The sequence below is a fragment of the Cyrtonyx montezumae genome, unplaced genomic scaffold (genome assembly GCF_038088225.1).
Source record: "Cyrtonyx montezumae isolate F1298 unplaced genomic scaffold, pur_monq_1.0 scaffold_3, whole genome shotgun sequence".
Lineage (NCBI taxonomy): Eukaryota > Metazoa > Chordata > Aves > Galliformes > Odontophoridae > Cyrtonyx > Cyrtonyx montezumae.
The window spans coordinates 114,808,286-114,833,097 of NW_027072034.1; the positions used below are offsets into that span (position 1 = coordinate 114,808,286).

Below are 24,812 nucleotides of genomic sequence, written 5' to 3' on the forward strand. Positions count from 1 at the left end.
TCTGCAATGGAAACTAGTTCCTGGGCAGCAAAAGTCAAATTCCTGGTAGGCCAAATGTACCTTGCAGGCACAGCTCATATGACTCAAGGTCAGTTTCCTTCAGTATCCTCAATCAACCCTGCATGTCTTTTGTGAGCTCTTGCAATTCACTGAACATTCCTACCAGCTTCTCTGTTACTCCCATTCATCTCTCTCTTTCTGTCTTCTTTGACAAAGGCTTCTGCTGTCCTCCACTAGCCTCCTTTGTTCACAACTCTGACTTCAGTGGAAATCTCTGAAGACAAGGCTGGTTCACTGCCTCTTCTGCCTTCAACTCTCTGTCTGTGCTGCCAGTTTGTTTGAGCAGTGAACCTCCCCTCAGTTTTTGCCAAGTTGTTTCCCTATAGCCTCAGTAGATGGGCATTTCTTCTTTTCCATGTCCCTTTTTATACTTGAGTTTCAAAAATACACATAACTTTAAGCTACTCTCCAGTTACAGCTAAATTATTCCCTAAGGCAATTAAGGTGAAACATGACTTTGAAAGACAGTGCTAGAATTTCAAATTAACAGCAGCATTTGATACACTTGTCAGTATTTTTCCATTAACAGTGCTAAACTCCTCATTCTTCCTGAAAACATGTAACATAGAGCTGTTTCCTATGGAGCTGATGTGAAGGGTCCAGGTGCAGTTTCTCCTAGCAAAGCTGAAACGAAACATTTGCAAGGACAAATTGTTCATCAGAACGCCCTGCTTCATTTATCGCCTTCTTAAATTTAGAGCATTACAACTTAAAAAAGTCTTCTTCCCTGCCCCCCCTATTTAATCCCCTTAATCAGTGGTAGATCATATTTCATCAGGGCTCTCATGGATTCTTGAGGATGGTTATGGAATGCTTTGCTGTATGACTTGGTGGCTGTATAACCTACCGGCTTAAAATCCGTCTGATTTCCTGGAATACTTCTAAAAAGAGCTGAAAGAAGCCCAATAATGACAGAATTACACTGCAGCAGGAAAATCCACTCATACTCATGCTATGTGCTACTCGTTGCTCATCCCTATCAGTGACGGTTCAGTAAATGTGCTGGAAGAACAGCAGTGTTCATTCACAGGACTTCAAAAAGACCTGAATGACAGTGTATGCACAACATTACCAAGGTAAGAACAGCAAAAAATATTTACACTGTCCCATGCAATGCTTCTTTTGACATTATTTTTAAAATCTGGAGCTCTCATTCCAAATTGATGACAAAGCTTTGGGCAACCTAATTCTCAAAGATTCAGTCAAGGTTCACGTGATCTGTCTTTGAATTGAGTCATGCAGATGAACATTATTATTACTTAATTGTAAATATAATAACTCTTCTGAGATAAACAGAAGTGTAAGGATGTCTAAGATGAATCTCCTTTGATCTACTGTGAATAAGAAAGCACAGAATGCCTAATTCAGCCATTTAATTTCAGTAAATAGCTATAACACCTGGGAATGCTGGGCTCAAGAAAACATCTCCTGAGCTTAGAAACAGCTCAGGTTCACAGTATTTCCCCAATAAAATCTGAAATAAAATAACACTATCTGGGATTTGCATTTATAGAGAAAACCCTTAGAATTAATGTAAGCATTCTGCATCCAGTGAGCAGGTAGCTCATTAGTGATTAGATATAACAGGAGAATTAGTGTGAAAGTGGCTCTGGTTTGCACCCTGATGTGGATGGACATGAAGCTATCCTAAGGCGTGGTCTAGCACAGCACAGATACATTGATAGCTGCTGCATCTGATGTTTCTTCTGGAACAGCAAGGGATGTGGCAGGTAAGTGGGGCTGTTTGGAACAGAACTTAATAACACATGTTGAGAGTATAACGTTTCAAGCTAAGTCCATGCTTTTTGGCAATTGTTTGGCTAACTTTGCATTCCTGAGTAAACAGCCCTAATCAGCCCAAATCTTTCCAAAAACTTAATCTTTTATCTCTAGGCCTATCTATCATTTATAATAGATATCCCTGCAGCTGACAGCATTTTGGCATACAGGCACTGAGCTCAGTCACAAAACTCATTGCTACCACATTCACAAGACGGAAACAATCCGTGTAGCTATCCCATGTAAAGAGTCTTTTTCTCTCCCCATATGACTATCATGTGTTTTCACAGCTCAGTTCACAAACTGTGGACAAAAGTTGACAGGAATTCACATAAGTAGACCAAGGCATGGAACAAAGAACCCAGAATAACCTGGGAAGAGCACACTGTCTTTCTCAAGAAAAATGGCAATTATCACGTACATGACAGCCAAGGTCACTTTGAGAGAAATCATTCTCCACAGAAATGCATGTGATTTGTTCTGCAGAAACTAACCTTCACACCACAAATATTTTCATTGCCAAAAACACTAAGGACAAATGGAGACAGCTACAAACAGAAAACAACAGTGGTACGCATCTGCAGAAGCTGTTCCTGGCTCAACTTGCTGACCCCTCACCCCAGAACTAATGAGTCTTCATATCTTCCTTCAGGCTTCCTACTTGCTGATAAGAAGCACAGATAAGGTAAGAGAACTAGCACCAGGTTGCAGTTCAGTTCACAGCCCATTGTCCACTCTATCAGCACAACCAGTGGCCAGTCATGCTGTGCTGAGGGACACTGAGGCCCAAGTGACAACTGGTTACAGAGACACAGTTCTGCAACGAATTGTTCTAGAAGAAACCACTAGAGATGGAAATATGAATAAAACCATGTGACTGCATATTAAACTCTTCCTTTAAAAAGGCTATACGAGCTCTAATAAAAGCCATACCTATGATTAAAAAAATCTAACAGGTAATATTTTTAGTGAACTTGGCTTTACTTTTTCCAAATATGCAGATAATCACTGACCCTGCTTTGAGTAGGAGGTTCCTCCATAGAGACCTCCTGAAGTCCCTTCCAGATGGAATTTTCCTATGATTCTATAAATAAGAGTTACTTGAGAATTGAGAATTTTTTAAATTGAACTTCAGTAGTTTGAGCAAGCAGAATGTGCAGTTCAAATACATCTACCATCAAAAAGTCAGTGCTCAAGCAAAGGCTCAGAAGTAGGCTGCACCAATAAAAGCCACTGTGAAATACAGAAGGAATAGAAGAGAGTCTTAGAATGAGTTAAGTTGGAGGGAACCTTAATGATCATCCAGTTCCAGCCTCCTTGCCATGAGCAGGTTTACACTATCAGGCTGCCCAGGGCCCCATCCAACCTGGCCTTAAGCGCCTCTATGGATGGGGCATCCACAGCTTCTCTGGGCAGCCTGTGCCAACACTGACCCCTGAGTAAAAAATTTCTTCCCAACACCTAACCTAAATATACCCTCTTCTAGTTTAGAGCCATTCTGCCTTGTCCTATCACTTCAGACAATGTAAAAAGTCCTCCTGCTTGTAAGCTCCTTTCAAGTACTGGAAGGTCACAGTGAGATCGCCCTGGTGCCTTCTCTTCTGCAGGCTGAATGGCACAACTTCCTCAGCCTTTCTTCATAGGAGAGATTCTCCATCTTTCTGAATCTCTTTGTGGCCCTCCTCTGGACCTACTCCAACAGCTCTGCATCCTCCTTGTGCTGGGAGCCCCAGGCCTGGACACAGTACTTCAGATGGAACCTCACAAAGGTGGAGCAGAGGGGGGACAATCCCCTCTCTCACCCTGCTGGACACCCATCTTTTGTTGCAGCCCAGGATACTGTGGGCCCTCTGGGCTGCAAGCATACACTACTGGCTCATATACAGCTTTTTGTCCCTCAGGATCTCCAAGTCCTCATCCACAAGGCTGCTTTCTATGAATTCTTCTCACAATTTGTACTCATACCTTGGATTGTCTCTATCCAAGTGCGGCTCTCATCTATTGTGGCAACTGCACCATTCAACTTGGTGTCATCAGCAAACTTGCTGAGGGTACGCTTAATTCCATTACGTCATTGATAAAGATGTTGAAAAGTACCAGTACCAACATGGTCCCTGGGACCAGCCTTCACCTGGACACAGAGAGGTAGAAAGCAAATCCTCTGACTATGATCATCCAATCAATTCTTTATCCACCTAATAGTCCACCCTTCAAATCCATATATCTCCGAATTAGAGATGAGGATGTGTTAAATAACCTAGTCAAAGGCCTCTTATAATTCCAGGTAGATGACATCAGTTGCCTTTCCATTGTCCACTGATGTTGTCACTACATCATAGAAGGCTACCTGATTGGTGAGGCATGATTTGCCATTGATGAAGTAATGTTGACTGTCTCAGATCAACTCTTCATCCTGTGTGTGCCTTAACATCTCTTCAAGGAGATCTCCATGATTTTCCCGAGCACAAGGGTGAGGTTTACCAGTCTGTAGTTCTTCAGGTCTTCCTTTCTCTTTTTCTTGAATATGGGAGTGATGTTGTCCTTCTTCTAGTCACTGGAGTCTTCTGCTGACAGCCATGATTGGATGGAGATATGATGGAGAGCAGCTTGGCAAGAGGTAGCTCTGTTTCTCTTAATGCATTTGAAGCCTCTAATGAAGAAAACCCTAAGAGCACAGATATGTAAGCTGATTCAAAGGAGTGCCATAGTTCTTCCTGGTAGTGCTATGAAATTACTCTCCTTAGCTCTTCACTCTTTCCTTCATGGGCCTTTATGTAAACCCTACAAATTGCACTGCCCAGCAGCTTCCTGCAGACCTACATCCACATGCAAGTTACAATTCTTACTTTTTAAGGAAAAGAAAAGCAGAAAAAGAAGGGAAAAAAAGGCAGAGAATGAAAAGAAAGAAAAAAAAACTACCATCATGAGATTGCACCTCTTTCTGAACCTGATGCCTAGCTTTTGGAGTAGACATCTACTCAGATTTCAAAGTTAGAAAACATCCTGTGATATAAGCCACTGGTTCAAGAAGGGCCTCAGTCTCCTGACCAAAGATTATAGTGCTTCATTCAGAATTTTTCTACTGCCAGCATAAAGAAGTACATTTCTCCTCAATCAAAGGACAACTCTATCCCTTGGAGATCACCTTCTCTCCTGGTTATAAAGCACTATATTTAATTTTTAAATATATTTTAAATATCAAGCACCTGTAGGAGCCCAGTCCATCAGCCATCAGCTCTACATGGTTGCACTTGCGGGGTTCTCACAGCCCAGGCACTCAGTCAGATTCTCTGCATACCAGGTACCCAAATGAATGGCTCTACAGTTCACCAGTTGAGCATCTGGCCCACATTGGTTTAACTCTATCAACTAGTTGGATCTGGTTAATATTAGAGGCTAATCAAATTCATATGTTTTGGAAATAAAGGTGAGCCAACAGTTAAATCTGCCATCAGTAAAATAATATAAAAAAGGTTAGAGGAAGCCTGAGAATGATTAATGCTGGGCCCAAACTAACCAGAAAACAAATACTCCTCAAAGCTACCATCAAGAAGAAGAGATTGAAGCCAACATTTTGATGCATGATGTAGAAATAGCTCTGACTGAGAAACGTAATGCTGGAATCAATTTTATCCAATAGTGCAAACAATAAAAATTGCAAGCCAAAGTCTACCCAGGATGTACACATGGGACTCCCATTGATTTCAGTCCTAGCCACACACATACATCTGAGGGTGGATTTTGGAACCCCAAGTCTTTAATCCACTACCTCTACTAAGCTCGGTTATTACATGCATTAAGGATGAGGGTTGTATAGCTGTAACTGAGAACAGAATTTGGCCCATTTATTGTATGTGCCGCGTCTGAAGTGGGTTTTCTCCTACTAAAGAAAAACAACTTTTTAGGGTTGTGAAAAGTTGTAAGTGGTGTATCGTAAAAAACTTCCATTCTATAATATAAAAGACACACTGGAAAACTACTTAAATGAACAGAATCCATCTTCTAGAGTCAGGAAATGATTCACCAAAGAAAGTGCATGAGGAAAGGCTGTTTCAGCTGCTTTGACTTCAGACTAGACTAATCTCTCTACTAGCTTTCTGAATTTCAAGTCCTTTACTACAGTACCATCCTAAGTTGCATTGTCCCTAAAAAAAATAAAACCCTTTGCTCAAGCATCACCGCATCTGTTTCTCTCCTCTGCTTTGGCTAGCAGCGCTAGGAGGACAGATAAATAACCAGTGATGTCAGAAGCATACGTCATAAATCATCAGGAAACTGAGGTAATTTGAATAGTCTCTCTGACTTTTGATATGCGTTAAATATATGTGCAGATCTAAGAACTATTACATGCAATTTCAAGTCATTAACCTGAAGTGCATCCCACACCCCACAGTGCACTCTGCAGAGCCTGACCAAGAACCGCTGACCTTAGGGGAGTGTTCTCCAGAGTTCATGGCTCACATGCTGAATGTTTAAATCCACCTGGAAAATCGACCAGACTATGTTTTTCTTAAGAATTTTATGCCAGTGTTCAGAAAACATAAATTATCACAAAAATTGTTAGCAAAACAAACAGGGGATTTCCAGGGGACCACAGAAATGTAGGTGTTTGCACAAGCTCTGCATTCATTTAAGGTCATTGGGAAATTCTAGTCTTTATGCGCTGACCTTTCTAGAGGAATAAGGAGTAGCTAGTTGTAATCGAAAGCTAATGGAAAGGAGGTGTCAAACCTCCAGGTCTGCTCTCAAAAATTTTCCTGAGAATTTAGCAATACAACTGTTATTAATTCCAAGGGGGAACAGATGTCTGGCTGTGAGGGCCCTAAGTGTACCCTCCTTGGGAGCTGGCTGCCAGCACCTGGGGAAAGGGGAGGGCTACCCTGTTCCATGGTGGGGAGGTCTCCTGGCACTGTGGTAGGTAGCTTTTGGCCTGAGCTGGCCTCTGCCCTAGGGAGCTGCTTTCAGCCAAGGCACTGGCACTTGGGCTCTGCTGTAGGGCCCATAACCAATTTAAAAAGATTTAGATTGGTTCATGTGGAGGCTCCCTGTGGCAAAGCATCAGAATTTTGCCTGCAGCTGAGACCCAGCTTTTCATCCTATACCATGCCCATGAGCCAGCTTGTGGACAGAAAATCTTGCTGAGGCTATGGAAAACATTGCATAGGGATTTTTTTTTAAGTGTCAGTTGCACATTTCAATTTATCTGCAGTACACTAGGGACAACACCTGTGCAATAAAAACCCATTCAACAAAGAACTCAACATCACTTCAACAACGGCATGGGAGAAGGTTTTTCCCAGCAAGTAGTCTAGCTATGATGACAATGTGGTCCACACTTCTTGATTCAGACACACAAATAAAACTGTACTACAAAAATGGGTATATACTAGTATAAACATATTTTTGATTACAAGTAAGCACTTCAAAACAGAGGGTGTCTAAATGAGAATGAGGTATAACTGTTGAAGCTGTGGTATAAATTCTTCCTATTCCTTGGCGTGGGAGGCTCCAAGAGATGTGTTGAAGGAATTTTTTGGCAAATCCACCAAGACATCCTGGAGTTCCCATTACAATATTTCTGTTGTAAGATGAAAACACACATTTTGTTGTAAGACAAAAACACACACTGACATTTGACATTCTGCTGAAAATGTTAACTGTAAAAAGTACCATGTCCTGTGATCAAATGATCAACACTTGTAAACACGGGGATCTATAAAGTCCTGAACCGGGCTGAAAATGGAGAGCCAAATTGGAAGGCAACAGTATTCTCTTTGGGTTTAAACTCTAGGAAGTCAAAGGACAAGATGTATAAAACAAAACTAAACATAACTAGTCTTTTCCATATTTCACTCACACATCCACATCCGTACATAGTTATCAGGTTCACAGTGGACTGATCGGGCACAGTTGAAACTTGATAGTAAACCTGAATGAGGGGATGGTGTCTTGCAGACTGAATCTTTCCCTTGTTTGCTCCTATTGGTGCTCCCAACTGTGCAGAAAATACACAGGATACACCACCGCCTATACTGAAGTCCTCTGCAAATGTTTCTGATAAATTTATCTCACACTGCCCTGCATAATGAATGGCTCAAGTGCCTTGGTGAGGCTTCTGAAAGGAATGACTGTCAGCAGTTGATACCATAGGCCTGTGTGCAGAAACAGTTGCCACAAAAGAGGCAAAAAGCTAAAATAAACACAACAATATCTGATGAAAGATGGCCGTCCCTTATCGGAGCCATTAAAATTCCAGTCTTGAGGGGAGAGTGAGCTGAATTGTCCCCTGGAATTTGCAGTCATCATTCAGAACAGTGCAGTATTCAAGAAAACTGTAAATAGTTCAGGAAGTGCCAAATGCATTTTTTATTACTGTGCTGTATGGCTGTCTGTTCCTTGATTGATGCTGTATGACAACATTTTGCAGATAAGAGCACTTGTGGTGCTGAGTTAGTACGATCAGTTGGGTTTGCATCTGATTCCTGGTAGAAGGGCTCTGGATGGAAGACCAGACTTGCCTTTTTTTCATCAGAATAAACCAAGTCTTATAAACAGAATTATCTTAGCTACAGACCTTCTGTAGAAGGTGAATATCACTTTTGCAAACCACAAAGAACAGCAGAATATATTTATCTGGTCCTGATATAAGCTAACAGAAAAGTGGAAATTTGCACTTGGAACTTTTGCTGTTATCATTTTGGTTTGCACAAATTCATTGCACAAATGATCAACCAATCTCTCTAATTATGTAAGTAAATTAGTGAGACAAAATAAAGGGAAACTGGGCATCCAGCATTTTCATTGAGTCTGGAAAAGTTTTCTTCAGATACACTGAAGCTAGACCTGGATCAGACATAGCAATTTAAAGGAAAAACTTGGTCTTAGTTTTACTTTACAGACATTGACTAACATTTTGTTCAGTAGGAACTTCAACATTACTATGTGTAGAAAGGCTCTATTCTTCTGAGAGATTTTCCATTTTCACTCCTGAAAATGATTTAAAATTGTTTAAATGTACATTTAAAATAAGCAGTCTTTTAGAAAAGCAAATGGCTCTAAATGCTGGTAAATATTACTTCTGAGACTTTAAAGGTAACTGTTCCCCCACATCCATTGCCCACACTGTCATAGTAGTACCCTCTCTTTTCCCATTTTCTCCCTGTCTGCCATGCTTATGACTGGTTTCAGTTCACACTGAGTGTCTCACCTTGCATAGACTGTTAAAATCATCTCTTTAGTATAGTCACTCTTCTGTAATGTTGGCACTGCAGATGATCAAAACTATTCCTATTGTTTACAGTAGGGAGCACCAAGACAGAAGGGGGATTTAAGATGTGTACAGACTAGACTTAACTCTCCAAGAACTGGTGAACTCACCCGATGACAATACTCTGGTTACAGGACTTCCTTGCCCACTTCACATGTGAAAATTTAAATGTCAACTGTGGTTCATGACACCTCAAAAATTTGAAGATTAATGACAAATGCTCTTGATGTTGAGATTAATGCAAATGATGTTTTTTCTTACCATTCAGCCATTCCAGAATTCAGCTTCTAAATATCATAGAATCATAGAATTACAGAATGGACTGGGTTGAAAAGGAGCACAAAGATCATCTGGTTTCAACACCCCTGCCATGGCCAGGATTACCAACCACTAGACCAGGCTGCCCAGAGTCACACCCAGCCTTGAAATAGGAGTAGCACTTCTGAAAATGGTGAAGTATTCTACACATACAGCCTTCTGTTGAACTGGACACAGGTGCTGCCAAGTCAGCATGACTGCCTTGCTTTGCAGCATAACCAGAAAAAACATATTTTGGAAAAGATCTTTCCCTGATCTTGCAGAGTTCTGAGACATCCAAATTGTCAGAACACAGCCAACAAATTAAGAAATTGAATACTAAAAAGAAAATTTTGTAAGTCATTCTGCAAATTTTGAAATTCCCACCTGCGTTCTGAGTGAGTTTAAGTCAAAACCATTTGAAGGTTTGCCAGCATTTCTTACAGATTTCTATTGTCCTACCAATACAGATAATCCTTAAAAAAACAATGAGCTATGCCTTCCAGTGCTTAAAAGAACTTCTACACCGAAGTTGCATCAATAACTTACTTCATTTCACAATTCATCAGAAGTTCTCAAATCTTAACAATAGGCCCAGCATTAGGTAGGTCTAAGAGGGTACCAGCACTGCACCTTCATATGGTTTCTGTTTAACTGGAAAGCCAGAAGAAACATTATCTAATATGTCACAGATGTTAAAAAGGAGATGTCCACAGACATAACGGATATAAAGGACATTCTCTGTGAATGTACTGGTTTGAGAAGAAATCTACTCAGTGTGTACAAAGGGTCACAGTTTTAAGAATAGCAATTAATGGCCTATGTACCCTTAACATCAATATATGTTATTTCCAGTGAAAGAGGGAAAGGTTTTCCTGCATAAACTCTATATTTTGTAGAACACTAATGGAAAATAGAAGACACATTTAGCCTAGGTTGAGGACAATATGATCAGACGCTACTCGCATATGAGTCATGTCATGACTTCTAAATCTGATTTAAATGTTCTAGATGAATGATGACCTTAATCATTGCGAACCAACAGCTAATTCAAACCAGTGGAATATGCATTTAGAGAGAGGCAGGAAAATTACATAGTACATAGATTCTTGCAGGGCATAAGTGTTTACGAGCAGCTGGTAGATAATAGCTTTTTAAAATAAACACTGTCTAAATGCACAGTCCAGATTGAACACAGGTCTTTGAATCTCAATGGCTGCTGTTTCATGTTCCCTGCAAGTTTTCAGCCAGAGACTCAGAAAGATGCCAATGAATTGTCTGCTGGTTACTATCAGAAAAGCCCATCAAGATGGCATCTCCATATGGGCTACAGCATGATAGTGAATCTCAGAATTTGCCGTATTACTGTTTTGTTTTGTTTTTTTTTGAAAGTCTAGAATCACCCCAGGAGAAATCTGGCCAATTTTTGGTAAGTTTATATTGGCTGAAATTCAGTCTTTGCTATTTTCTTGAACAGGCATCATCTCACTGGAGAGATTTTTGTTTATTTTTCAATTGCATCTGTTGATGCTGAATAGTATCACCATTGTGCAAGAAGATACCTCAGAACTCCTGGCTACCTGTCTTTGGATAGTAATTCTCCTTCCAGTAGACTGTTCAGGACAGTTAGCCGAACAGAGGAGTTTTCCAGACACAGCATGATTTTATGAACTATCACAGAACCCTATTCAGGTGTGAGAATCAGCAAGGGGAATTCAATAAATGCACTCACTGCATATGCAGACTTCATTTAGGTCAATATCTGGCAGCAATGCACATGTTTTCACTTGCTGAGAGGATTTTTGTTTTATTTTGTTTTGTTTTCTAAGGAGGAAGTACTACTGTTGTCTCATAAACCCTGTGAATAACCTTTGCTTTGATATCCCCCTACTTGAAAACCATTTACCTAGGTCAAAGGAATCCATCAGAAGCACAGAGGAGTGGCCTGTCACACAGGTAGCCTTCTGACATTCATTTGGTTGGATGAACATTAAGTACCTGAAACTGAGCCTCTCCAGGTGCCAACACCAACTCTTAACACTAAAGAGCTGAGCCACGTGGTGGGATGAAGCCCAATTTGTACTACACTGACAATACTTCCCCAAGGCATTGGGGTGCCCACTCTGAGACCCGTGGCCTCTCCTGAGATGTAAAGGAAAAATATACAAGGAAAAAATGAGGAGAAAACAAAAGTATTATTAGACAGTGTCCTGCATTAAAATAAAGGCAATTCCATGCTATTCCAGCTATACAAAACTCAGGCCCTGAAGTCTTTTTCCAAGTGAAGATATTAATAGCAGAGACCATCATTTTTGATGCAGTTCTTTCTGTTTAAAAGAATATAGAGATCTCATCTCGTAAGCACAGTAGGGTGCAAACAATTGAAGGCAACTTCTTTTCCCAGGCACCAGATTTTTCCCAGCTGCTCTCCAGTTCTCAGGCTGCTCCCAGGACACTGCTGGTGCAGCTCTGCTGGGGCTGCAGCTCCCTCCAAGATCTTTTTCCCACATGCTGTCTTCTCCTTCCCCACCTGAACCATCTCTCATCCACCCACACATATTCCTTTCCCAAAATAATACCCAGACAAAGTCTGGCTTCCCACAGTACACAAATTCTTGAGCTGCCTTTGTTTTGGATGGAAACGTGCTTGTAGTATCTTAAATGGAGGACAGTACAGGGCATAATGCAGATTCCAGTATGCCATCATGCTGACATACTGCATTCAGGCCTTTGCCCTGACCTCTCTCATTAAAGATAGGCTGTCATAGGCTTAAGCAATACTAGAGCTAAATGTCTTAATACATTATTAAATTAATAACTATTGAAGTCTACCGAAGGCCGCTGTCTTGTTTTCTTGAATTCAACACCCAATACAGGCAACATTGTATGTGTTGCGGCCCAGCATACTGTTGCACAGTGGTTCTTCAAACCTCTGAAAGATAAATGTGAATTGCACAAAATGGCAGCAGCTCCCACCTTTGCATGAACACTGCTGAGGGACTGAGGTTTTAGAGCTTAAGTCTTTCCTTCTTTGGCTCCGCAGCTGATGAGACCTGTGGTGGCAGAGGAATCAAGCCCTGCTATTCTTTTACGTTTTCTCCTGTGCTGTACAGGCCACCCACCACTACAAATGTCCTGCAACGACAAGCCACACAGCTTTGAAAAAGTCAGGAGATGAAAGGGGTAATATTAAAGCAGGCTGCAAAGTGCACTGGGTAAGGTTTCTTATCATGCAAGTGGTAGTGTGCCTCATTTACTTGGCGTCTGCAACTGCAATGCCTCTGGGAAATCCCACTAAATGTTATCATCCTGAAGCAGGATTTCTCCTCAGAGCCCCATAAAAGAGGCCAGGAAGTTACTTACATTCCAGGTCCAATAACTGTTAAGTACAACAGAGCACTGATGCCCTTGCTAAGGATGTCAGGAATGGGACAACAGCAGAGACTGGGATCCCAGCTGTACAGATCTCCAGAGATGGGGACTTTAATCCATTAGAGGATAGCAAAAGCAGTAACTCAGGCTGAATGACTAAATCTTACCACTTGATTTGTGTCAATGCAAATAACATGGCTAGACGAAGTTCCTTGTTCAGTTTTTCAGGTGGTTTGCCATGAAACCTAAAACCACTCGCTAGAGATGCTGGATCTCAAGAACCCCCTCTTTGCCAGGTCATCTGGAGTGGTCCTACTTCATAGCTCCTTTTAAGCAGCAGTAGAAGCAATAGGCAACCCCTGATAGCAGCTTCAAGAGTCTGGGATGAGTCGTATTTTTTTCTGTGAGTTACCTGAATTATTGTATTGCTCCATAAAGAGAGTGGAAAATGCAGCCAAGAAGGAGAAGGAAAAGAACTATGATCATTTTTTCTTTAGGATGTCTATATCTGTCAGGCTTAGCTGAACATGAAGACGTTGGAGAAAAAAGCAGGACTTCTGAAGTTATAATGAGAACTATTATAAACTTTTAATAACAGTATTTTTAACACATCAGCCTGTGTATGAGGTATAATAAAAATGACAGAATAGCTACTAAAGACTGTTTTTGTCTCAGAACTTTTCAAAGACAATGTGAATATGGCTTGTATCTACACATGTATCTAGTTCACTTGAGTATTTGAATTCAGACCTGGTTTGATAATATATTAATCAGTACTCGGAAGCAGAATCTGAAACACATATTGGAGCTAAAAAGAACAGTCAAGGTTCAGGTTTTGACAAAAAACCTCCTTAAAAGCACAAGCAAAGATGTAAATTAATTTCATCAGGCCGAAGACACAAAATGTAAATCTGTGGCAAAGGGGAAAATGGAGAAAAATGAAAGTTTTGTCTGGTTCCAACATAGCCAACTCCATCCTGACCCAGCATTGGAAAGTGGCTTAATAAACCACAGCTGAAGTAGAAGCCGGAATTGTACAGGTTCAAGGATGTGCCATCTCTGCTCCACAAGGCTCAGGGAATTTGTGTCACGGTTTCAAGGGAAACCTCTTCCTTTGGAGCACCAGTTTTAGTCCAGTGCAATGCAGAATGTCAAGGCCAACAGTTACAAGCACAAATCAAGGAGCTGGTTGATGCTGTAAGCGGTTAAACAAATTAAAGGAGTCCATTCCTGTCTCTATAGGATATATCTACACTTATGCATTTTTTAAAGGATACATATATAAATACATAGATTTCATTACATTTATCTTACTTGTCTTTTTTTTTGCCCCTCTCTCAGGAAAGGATCAAAAAAGTACAACATGAATTTTTGAATTCTATTATGACACATCACTCTTTTGAGTTAAAGAGGATGTGCTTTGTTCTGGGGAAATCTCTCCTGGTTATAAAGCCTCAGCCTCCAGGTCTTTTTGTAGTGTGGCATCTCTCAGTCAAGGGGTGTGGGTGTGAGAAACAGACACTCTTTTTTGCCCAGCATCACATAGCACAAGCAAAGGGAGGAAAATACATCTACGACTGGAAAAAAACGTCCTTGTAAAAAAAAAAAAAAAAAAAGCAACAGATCTTCCTAACCTCAAGCATTTGCTAGTTACAGCTATGCCTAGGAAACAGAACCTGTTCTTTCTAATCTCCATAGAAACACTCAGTCATGCTTCCTTCCTAACCCATGCACAGATCACCACAAACATAGACCAGCAAGCCTCACTGGCTGGTTTAATCTTTTTAATTAGAGCAAATTTTGTCCTAAATATGCAGTAATCAATTACAACTGATGAGATTAAAAAAAAAAAAGTGTTTGTTCTCTTATTTACAGGCACAAGGAATTCAAGCAGTCGTTCTACCTTTCCTGTTTATCGTACATTACAATGGGAAACCTGAGATGCTTACTGTTGTCTGCAAGTTCCTGGAAATCCTCAGACTTTCCCATAAAAAAACTAGGACTAAGAGTTACAACAGCAAAAAACACTTTCATGGCATGTGTTGTTTTCTTGTTAGAACACCGGGTTATTAATCAAGCTGAGATTTTGCCTTACAGACTCCTGGAAATCATAAATGACATCTGGGGTCCTGTTTGCAGCTGAAGGCCAGAAATCTGATGATGGCCTAAAAGAATCATACAGGTCACTCTAAGGTCATCTACTGGGCGAGTCTGAGAGTACCCAAGAGTTCTTTTCCTTTTTGCCTTGCCACTTCTTGACAGACTGTTGGGGGCTTGCAGGTGGACTTCTGGCTCTCTGGATGCATGTGACAGGTTAGGGAGCTTCTGGATTTGCTCACATATATGTGACAACCTCCTGTGGAGAGTATCTGAGCATGGGTCCAGTGAGGAAGCAGACTTTTGAGACACAGAGCTGACCTGGTTCTGGGGGCACCTTTGGATGTCCTTCCTATAGGCTAACTGGGAGGTCCTCTCCTCTCAGACAAAGGCATACAGGCCCATTAAGGACAGTCATAATAATGTTTATAATAATGTCCTAGTTTGCCTGTACCACAGACACTGAGATCACAGATCTTCACTCAAACCAGCAGTGACATCTGTGTTTAGCTCCAGAAGCCATACTGTGATCACCAGCAGAGAATAATATATCTTTTGCTAAAGAAGGTAGCTTGCTTGCCTGAGGTACTAACCACGCTGACTACCACGAGGAATTTTGCACACTATACCCATTATCATTCTGTGGAAAATATGTCTTGGATTTTTCTTCCTTTCAAGCATGTTCTTGAAAAAGCCTTTGTGTCCCCCCTGTTCTAAGTTAACTTATTTCATTCCTTAACTCCTCTTTTTTTTTCCCTTATTAGAGAGAGGAATGGCTTTTTGGCTGGCCAGTCTCACAGTAGCAGTTCACTTAGCATCTGGGAGAAATCCTAAAGGAAAAAAAATTCCATTCCAGGAAGCAAGGTTTTGCAAAAAGTATGGGTTCCATATCTGTGCCCTGACTAGCATTTCAAATCCATCTTAAAACAAAGCAACTGAAGTGTATTTGCTCTTTATAGAAACAAAATGTGAAATCCTAGACTAATGCTTTGAAATAGAATCTAACTATTCACAAATGCCATGTGTCATGTTAATCTGAAGGCTCTGCCTACCATAAACATATCTGAATCCACAACTGCATTTAATGCTGTCTCTGCCACACTTCAGTGGAAGGAGAGAGAAGAAAAGCTCTCTCAGCTGCACTGAAAGTAATCAGTCTTAGAATAATCAGCCTTATATAATCAATCTTAATTGCAAAAATGTTTTTAAAGTAGAAAGGATAGACTACTACTCATAGCCTAGTAAAAGCAACAAGAAGATTGTTTGGACACTGGAGTTTTAAATTCTATTGTCTAGTTAAATTAGCCAATTTCCTAAATCTTTCCAATGACAGATTTAGCCAATTAACTCTACTAATAAACTTTATAATGAGTAGATTAGGATTTAATTTTTTTTTTTAAACAAAGTTGAGGAGGCATGTGCAATTAGGCTACATCACAATTCTGATGGTAGTTGTAATTAACTGGAAGCTCCAGCGTGAAAGACTGAAGGCCAGATGCTCAGCAAAGCACAACTGACAGAAAGATAATTAAGTTACATCGCATGCCACTGGCTCCCTTTTGGACTTAATCCAGGACCATACCCTTACACTAGAAGAATTACTTTAATTACGTACTGTGAAAGAAGAACAAGACTCTCACTTGCTGTGAGAGTATAAATCATGATATCAACAATATCATACATATCAGAGAGTAAGAACATCCATGCTCAGACAAACCAAAAACACATGTAGTCTTCCAAGTGATCAGTAGCAGACCCCTGGGGACAGCCTTACCAGCTGGTGTCACTGGGATTTAAATTGCACAAGTAAAATGTAGCAGGGGTTTATTTATGTAGGGGTCTACATGTCAGGGAAATTAAGATCTGGGTGCCTGGGCAGAGGGAAATGCATACAGTGGGACTTGTGCTGCTTTGCTCTTTATCATTTCCTCAATGGAATTAAGATTAATCTTAATTAGTACAATTCTTAACTTAAATGGATATAAAGGTTTAGGTGTGGGTACTTCCACACTTGGTGACCTGTGGAGGTCATTACTACAAGTCTGCTGAGTGCCTTAAAACCTGTGAGAAACTCCAAGGAGATCAGAAAACTGTATGGAGATGGATAAGGCTCCAAAAAACATTACAAAAATGGTCACCCATTTCCATGTACAACAGAAGGTTGTAGCCAACTGTCATTTCGTAATGAATACTGCACAAAGCTGGTGTTTGGCTCTGAGTGATACAAATTGTTGTATGATTGTACTTTATTATTTTCTACAAAGTGACTAGTATTTTCCCATTCTCCCACAAACACTGCTGAAATTTACAGCTGAAGTATCAGACAGATGAAAAGCCAAAAAAAGGAAGGAAAGAAGTATGCATTGCACATTGCAAAAAAATGCGGGCATTTCACCTGATCATATTAATACATTTGGTTATGAAGTGTGGGATTCATTTCATCCAATTTCATATATCTAAGAATTGTCTAAGTTTCCCTTATAAGCAGTAGAGATAAATAGGCATTCCCCAGAAGACAATGTATGAATGCTATCCTCAGTGGCCATGCTCAAACTTCATCCTCTGAAGATAGCTGCTTTTTTTTCTATAATGAGATTTTAAAGGACTAACTTATACCAGGATGAGCAAATTTCAGATAATTAGAGACAAGCTTCACCCAGAGAGACCACAAACGTGTGGATATTTCCAACAGAAAATTATAGAGCCAGCCAGTGATTAAAGTGAGTAGAAAATTGAGATGGAGAACAGAGTCCACTCGAAGAGTTACAGCTCCTTTGTCCTTCTCTTCCCATGCAATTGTTTGTTTGCAGCATTTAACTGTCATGCATTGAGTCTGAATACTTACACTGTGTCATGCAAGCAAACTTTTGAGGTGAATGGGAAATTTTCAGAATAAGGACAGAGATAGTACTAAGAATGCACATCTGGATTTCGTCCTGAAAGAAAAATAGGAACAGCCTAACTTATCCTTTGCTACAACAGATGAATGTCATCACCCACTAAAACCTACCTACAATAAGATGAGTAAAAAATATTCAGTCTTTGAGCCAAGTTTGGACAACTCTGTTCCCGGAAGTAGAAGTGCTCCTTTTAAGGTTGTTAGCATGTTCTGCATGCTTCAGATTAAAGTGGGAAATAGGAAGAAGTTTTTTGGAAAACAACAGCAGCCTTGGGCATTACTTGGCTTTAGAAGGCTCTGTAGCATTTGAGCCTTTGCTGAGACCTTGCTTTCTTCTTATCTTACTTACTCAAGAGTAGCTTGATACTTTATTCTTCTTATACCAGCCCATTCTCACTTAAGCCTTTCCCTGATGCATTCTTACAGTGTGTGATGTAGAAGGTCAGGCTAAAAAGTCGTGACTCCTCCAACCATGGAACTGCTTGATCTTTGTTCATTTCACCTTCCCTTTCTTCTACTCTTCTCCTCATGCTTTCATTATCACACGTGGCTTCAGTCTTCGAAGTTTGTCTAGCACCGTGAGATCCCTGCCTGTCCTTAACAACACTCCTTATCATGTTAATATATTCTAAATACATAATAGTGATGAAAGCTCCTCTTCAGCTCTTTTGTAGAAAATCCCCTTAGGATATCCATTCTCAAGAACTATTTGTTTCATGATAGCTGGAATCCATCTGTGGCCCCTGAAGAAGATGAACCTAATCCTATGCAATAAAACAGGTATTTCAAAGTCCTTGAGTAACTTCACCAATTTCACAAAATCACAAGGGAGGAATTTAGGTCCACTGAGTTTATGCTATTCAAGACCACAGCTTAATGTAATTTGTTTATTAGTTACAAACCTCTGACGTAGTTTGTGAACTTGTAATGTATGTATTCATCCCAAAAGACTTTGCTCTACCTCATTGAGATGGCCTAAGAAAATCCCTTTGTTTCAAAGGGAAAACTACTAAATTTGTACAAATTTCATGGGGGGAAAAGGTCTTTCTAGTGTAATTTTTTTTTAAAATCAACCTAGTTTGAGTAATTTATTCAGCTAAGGGCAAACAATTCATTTTCTAGCAGTCATATGTAGATGTACAGATGTAGGTGACAGGAAGGTTGCACTCTTTCCAGAAGTGTTCACTGTCAGTCCCCCCCTGCTTGTACAGCTGATTTACAGAGTGGCTGCCTGCAGTAGCAAGGATATGACGGTAAGCTCAGATGTAGCTTCTTACCTACGTATTTCTGTTGAGAAGTGTTCCTTGGTGTGACCTCAGATCTCCTAAATTACACTGAAGTCCCTATTACTACTAAATATGCACCTACAAGAAATTTCCTTCTCATATCTGTTGGTTTGAGTTATTATGCTTCAAATCTTAAGATACTTACTCTTGCCGTTTTAAGGTTATGTTTAAAATAACACGTGGGATGTAGAATAGCAACTATCAAGTTGTTACCATTTGACAAGCATTAGTATGGATATTCAGTCTTGGAGACTTGGATATGCTCAGTAGATAAGCATGGGCTGACTCTGGTAAGCAGACAGTGACTAATGCAGGATTTGTGACTTGATGACAGCATCATCGTCATTGCTGAGAGTGGAAGGAACCTACCTGCCCCGTGCTGCCCAACTTGCTATACTGTAAGAAGCTAACACGGTCAGACTACTCTTACATCCTTCTTCTGCATCAGCCTTGATAGGAGATCCAAGGCTGAACGACTCAAACACTGGACAGAAAGTAAAGAAAATACAGAAATACATAAAAGAGGCACATGTGGAACTGACTGAGGCTGCCATTGTGAGAAGGAATTTGCTGTGCTCTCTAAGGCAACATGAAGTTACTGCAGGGTCCCAGAAGTATCCCCTCCCAAGGCCAAGACTGGGCTGCTGGGTGCAGAATAGCTGTTCTGGTGGTCCCCATGGCACCCTTTCACTACCAGCAAAGGATCCAAATCCAAATCTTCATCGAGAAAAATTCTCAGATGGGATGCAGCAGTCTATGAGAACTGGCACTGAGTCATTATTGTGAAGTACTTTGGGACACCTCAAGTATGAATGGATCTCCATAAAATTCAATTCTATTGTAAAGAAAACAGCTGTCATGAATTAAGGCTACACTTAGCTTAGACTGGTGTCCAGTAGGAAATGAACAGAAAACTCAACCCAACTTTAAAATGGAGATTAGTCTCCTCTTTCCCAGAAAACAAAACCCCAGGGATTTTAAATCTATAAACCACATATAGCGTATCACCCAAACAATTTCTTCTGAGGTTTGAAAAACCCCTTTCTGCTAATTATTGCTTATAGATGGTTTGAAAGAAAAATGTAGTTTTAATGCTGGGTTTAATTAAAATGCCTTTAATAACAGTCATGGATTTTGCAGCATAAGTGCTAAAAGGCCAAGTCCTGCTTTTGCAGTGAGCTGAGTTCAGAAGAACTAGATGAGCAAGCAGCCCAAGCCAGATTTACGCCAAACTTTGCAAAACAGTTTTGTTTTTAATATAACTGAAGTCCACTTTCCCAGTAAGAACATTTTCTGGAAAGGAGTGGTTTTAATGTTTGAACTTTATCATTTCCTCTTCCACAAAACAATAGGAGAGAAAAGGAACACTTCCAATTTTTCAGCCCTTTAATTAATAAGACATTCTTTAGCATATGGTAGGAAAAATATGTGATGAATGTACTTGATAGGTTATGATTAATAGTGGTCTAGGGAGGTTTTAGAGACACGAGACGCCCCATAAACACAGAATTAATACCAAAGTGAACGTTTTTATAATGTCCATTCTGGCACTCTCACTGACCTAAGATGTTAGTAGCTTTATAAGTCATTTAATTAATGCTTTAAAAAAATTAAATACAAACAGCTCTTTTCAAACCATAACAATTCACTGCATGACTTATGTGGGTTTGAACTGGCACAGTCAGTGAAAACATTTCCAGTGCCACTTTACTTCCATAAACCATTTGTATTGTAAACTTTACCAGAAATTTCTGTGCCAGGTTTGAAGAGTTCAGGCAAAGGGCATTTTGAATAAAGAGGCTGGAAGTAGTCTGCTCTTCAAAATGATTAAATAATGTAATTAGTAATGGTTACAGAAAGAAATGGGAACTACAACGAACAGTATCTCTAACCCATTACTGGAGTTTGCTGCTGCATATATTTTAGGAAAATGAATCTCTCTCTTCAAGTCTGAAAATACCATCCTCCCACTTACCTCTCTCACTGGTGGAAACCACAAAGTCTAACAGTGTCAAAGTGAAATAACTTCAAAATAAGGAGATCGTCTGGCCAATTCCCAATCTCTTGCAATAAAGGTGATGTTTTTCACATGGTCTTCTCATGGAGAGATCCTTACTCTGGGGCTGTTTTGGGTACTTTGCTGAGCTGGCGTCAAAGGCAATCAACCATGAAAGTGAAAACTGCTAGGAAAAGGGCATAAAATTAGAAGGATAGAATTATACATGCCCTGTAGCTGTTACTGGAGCAAAACACAAAAGCAGTAAATCAGTGCAGGATGAACAGCAAGAACATGCTGTATGCACTACTGTCCTTTCATTTCTGATCAGGGTTATAAAATAGTAACACACTCATCTGCCTTCCCCAACCTTCAGAAACGACAAAAAGGAGGAAAAACAGTGTGAATACTGGAAAAAAAACCACCCAAATGATGGCATCCTTAGAGAAAGGACTGCATCTACTCTAGTTGCTAAACTAATGATCATTAAGGAAAATTAATCATAAAGAGAAAATTGCAGTGTATATGTTTTCCCTAAAACAAAAGGGGAAATTAGAAAGATCAGACAATTATGTAAAATTCTGTTGAACTGACAAGGATGATGGACAGGAAGTTTTAAGGATATGTGACAAAAAGTGGTATTTTTAAACAAAATAAAGTGGAGTAACATTTAAAAGATGAAGTAACATTACATGGCTTTCTATGAAAGACCATAACGAAGTAAGCAGTGACATAGTATGGATAGTACTATTCAGAATACATAAGAATAACATGCTAAAATACATCATGAAAAATAGGTACTAATGATAAGGTCCAGGTTTTCCTAAGTAAACATGATAGCAGAAAATTTTCTTTATCAAGTAAGATAAGGTTAATTGAAAAAGAGGGGACTCAATTTTTCCTTGTTTTTATAAATGATAAGAAATAAAAACGCGTTTCAAGTGGATCATGGGTTGATTGAGTTAAAATACAACTTAAGAATAAACAAAGGTGGTTTTGCAATTAAGGTTTTAGATTTCAAATGGATAAAGAATGAAGAATGAAGGCATCTCATTAGTCATCTATCCAAAAAGAAATCAGGGACCTGAGTGCAGAGGAAACAAAATTACTCAAAGTCAAAGGGATGAAATCTATCTGGAAACTGTATCATAAGCAAAAGAAAAATCTTTGCAAACATATGTGGAGGGACTCCAGACAGAAAGAGGTAAATAATCACCTCAAAAATGGATTAAGGTTTTTTAAAAGTGCCTTGTCAGGAGGAAAAAAATGGAATGATCAGCAAAATGAGCTATACTAGATGTCAGAAAATGGACAGGTAAAATGAGAATGAAAACAGTTCAGGCTGAATTACATCTAGAAAAAAAATTGAGATAATGAGAAAAAAGCTGCTTTGCCATATGTAAAACAATGAGAAAAAGTAAAACTCTCCTAGAGTGCAGACATACAGAAATCAGTGATAATTCAGGTACAGTTTCAAAACTGTCTTGTTTTTTTTTGATGAAGATAGTGAAATGGAGTAGGGTGGAAAATCACAGAGTCATAGAATGGCTTGGGTTGAAAGAATCTTCAAAGACCATCTAGTTCCAGTCCCTGCCGTGGGCAGGGCTGCCAGCCTCTGGAGTAGACTGCCCAGGAAACCACCAAGCCTGGCCTTGAGCGGCTCCAGGGATGGCACAGCTTCTCTGGGCAGCCTGTTCCAGTGCCTCACCACCCCCTAAGTAAAGAATTTAACCTAAATCTTGGTTCCTTGGTGACTTGTGGGTCCCTTTCAACTTGGGATGTTCTGTGATTCTATGATTCTATAGCTAGGGTGAAAATATGAAAGGATGACTGACAACTAGGGACGAATTTGACTTCAATAGTATACTAAATCTAACATTGAATTTTGAAAGAACCTATATGTCAAGAGAAATGAAAAATGATATAAAATTCATTGTGACTTCAACAAAACTGAAACATGCAGGGATAAGCAGGTATATTTCCTAGTTGTTAAAAATGCTTTCCTAGACAGAGGAAAAGCAGCAGTTTGTCTGGATTTCAAGTAGACATTTGATATGAAGCCATAAGGAAAACATTACATTACACACAGAAGTCGAGAATTAGTATAACAATAAGGTCATCAGGGAACCACCTAAAGGGAGGCATACAACAGGCTCTGCTGAAGAGAAATTATCAGGTGAGAGAAAATCTCCATTGTTTGACAGACTGACCTTAGGACCTATTTTCTTCATAGTTTTATTAGTGACCTTGACACAGAAAATAGAAAATAAGAGTGATTTAGTGAAGACAGAAAACTGGAATGCATGAAAAGACCTGGAAAGAAGGAAATGGATAACCCTGGGGCCTGGTGCACTAGAAGTGAGATTGTATGTAATAGAACTGAGAGGAATGCCCTTCCACAGGGAGAGCAGAGACACCAGTCTGCCTCTGCTTGTCTGCTACTGGTTAGTCTGAACCTTCAGACATAGCTGACTGTAAGGTGCCCAGAGAAGGGCAGGAACCGGGGTGGTTCAGTCTAGACCTGAAAGGAGGTAGTAGTGAGGTGGGAGTCAGCCTCTCTTCACATGTAATGGCAATAAAACTAGAGGTAATATCGTTAAGTTGCACCAGGGGAAGTTCAGATTGGATATTTGGAAAAAATTATTCCCAGAAAGAGTGGTGCTCCACTAGCACAGGCTGCCCAGGGAGGTGGTGAAGTCACCGTCCCTGGAGGCATTCCAGAACCGTGTGGAGGGACATTGTCAGTGGGCATAGCGGGGATAGGCTGAACTCAGTTTTTTTTCCAACCTTAAAGATTCTGTGATTCTATGACTGATACCAAGCACACACACACTTTATGAACTACCAACTACCTCCAAACCATGAAGTGTACTAACAAAAATTCCTACTGGAAAGAAGTAGCTGTACGTATGGAAGGATCACAGAATGGATCTGAACCATCAAAAGAATGCAATCATGATTAAACCCTGAAGCTACTGTGGTATGTATTTAGGGGAGGTACTTCCAACAACAAAAGGAAATAGTTCTACCATGTGAGAAGATGTGGGAAGCCCACAAGGTTTTCTTTCCTGGTCATTTATTACCAAGAAAGAAGCACTGAACCTGAAAATAATGCAGAGAAGGATTTCTCAAAAGATGGGAGAGACTACTTCCTATGAAAACGTAGCTGAATTTGTCAAGCTTTGCAGAGTGAAGTTTGAGAAGACAGAGAGCTGTTTTCTTTGAGTACACTGAAGGCAGAGTTGAAGGACAGCTCTGCCACAAGAGCTTTATTACTCTGCTTGCTAATCAGAGCTGTAAGTTTTTTTGAACAGTTTTCCAGTAGCAGTGTTTGAAGGAAAAACCTCCCTAGCTAGTTGTTCATCATTCTATGCAATAGACTCTACGTCTATCAGTTGCACAACAAAGTAAGCAGAGGACTTTCAGCCTACAGCATCTCATCCAATCCTACAATCAAGCTGCAGCCACATGCCCCTTTTCCAGCTGAGGTGTACATAATACAGTTTTTCTCTGACAGTTTCAACATAACGGATTCCACTTATCACCCATCATCATGAATATTTGGATACACTGAAAATGCTGGCCTTAAAAATAAAGGCTTAGCCTTATTGTAGGGATTTATGAGTTAATCAAGCTTAGAAACACTAGTGCTGAAAAAAGGAGCAGGGAGGGTGTGGGGCAGCAGAGAGGAATTGTCAAAAGAAGGCAAGTTAGGGTAAGACCTTTCTGAGTCCTGTCCTTTCAAATTTCCTGTGCTTG

The 24,812-nt window shown here is 40.0% G+C and overlaps 1 protein-coding gene across 1 annotated transcript in view; it reads right to left on the reverse strand.

Annotated features, from left to right (window-relative positions):
* Positions 1 to 21,064: 21,064 nt before the first annotated feature.
* CUNH12orf75 (chromosome unknown C12orf75 homolog) overlaps positions 21,065 to 24,812 on the reverse strand; it is a 134,751-nt gene continuing 131,003 nt past the window's right edge. The window contains exon 6 of the mRNA XM_065743097.1: positions 21,065 to 21,202. Within this exon, the coding sequence (XP_065599169.1) occupies positions 21,156 to 21,202 (47 nt within the window). The 3' untranslated portion in view covers positions 21,065 to 21,155. The remainder of the gene's footprint in view (positions 21,203 to 24,812) is intronic.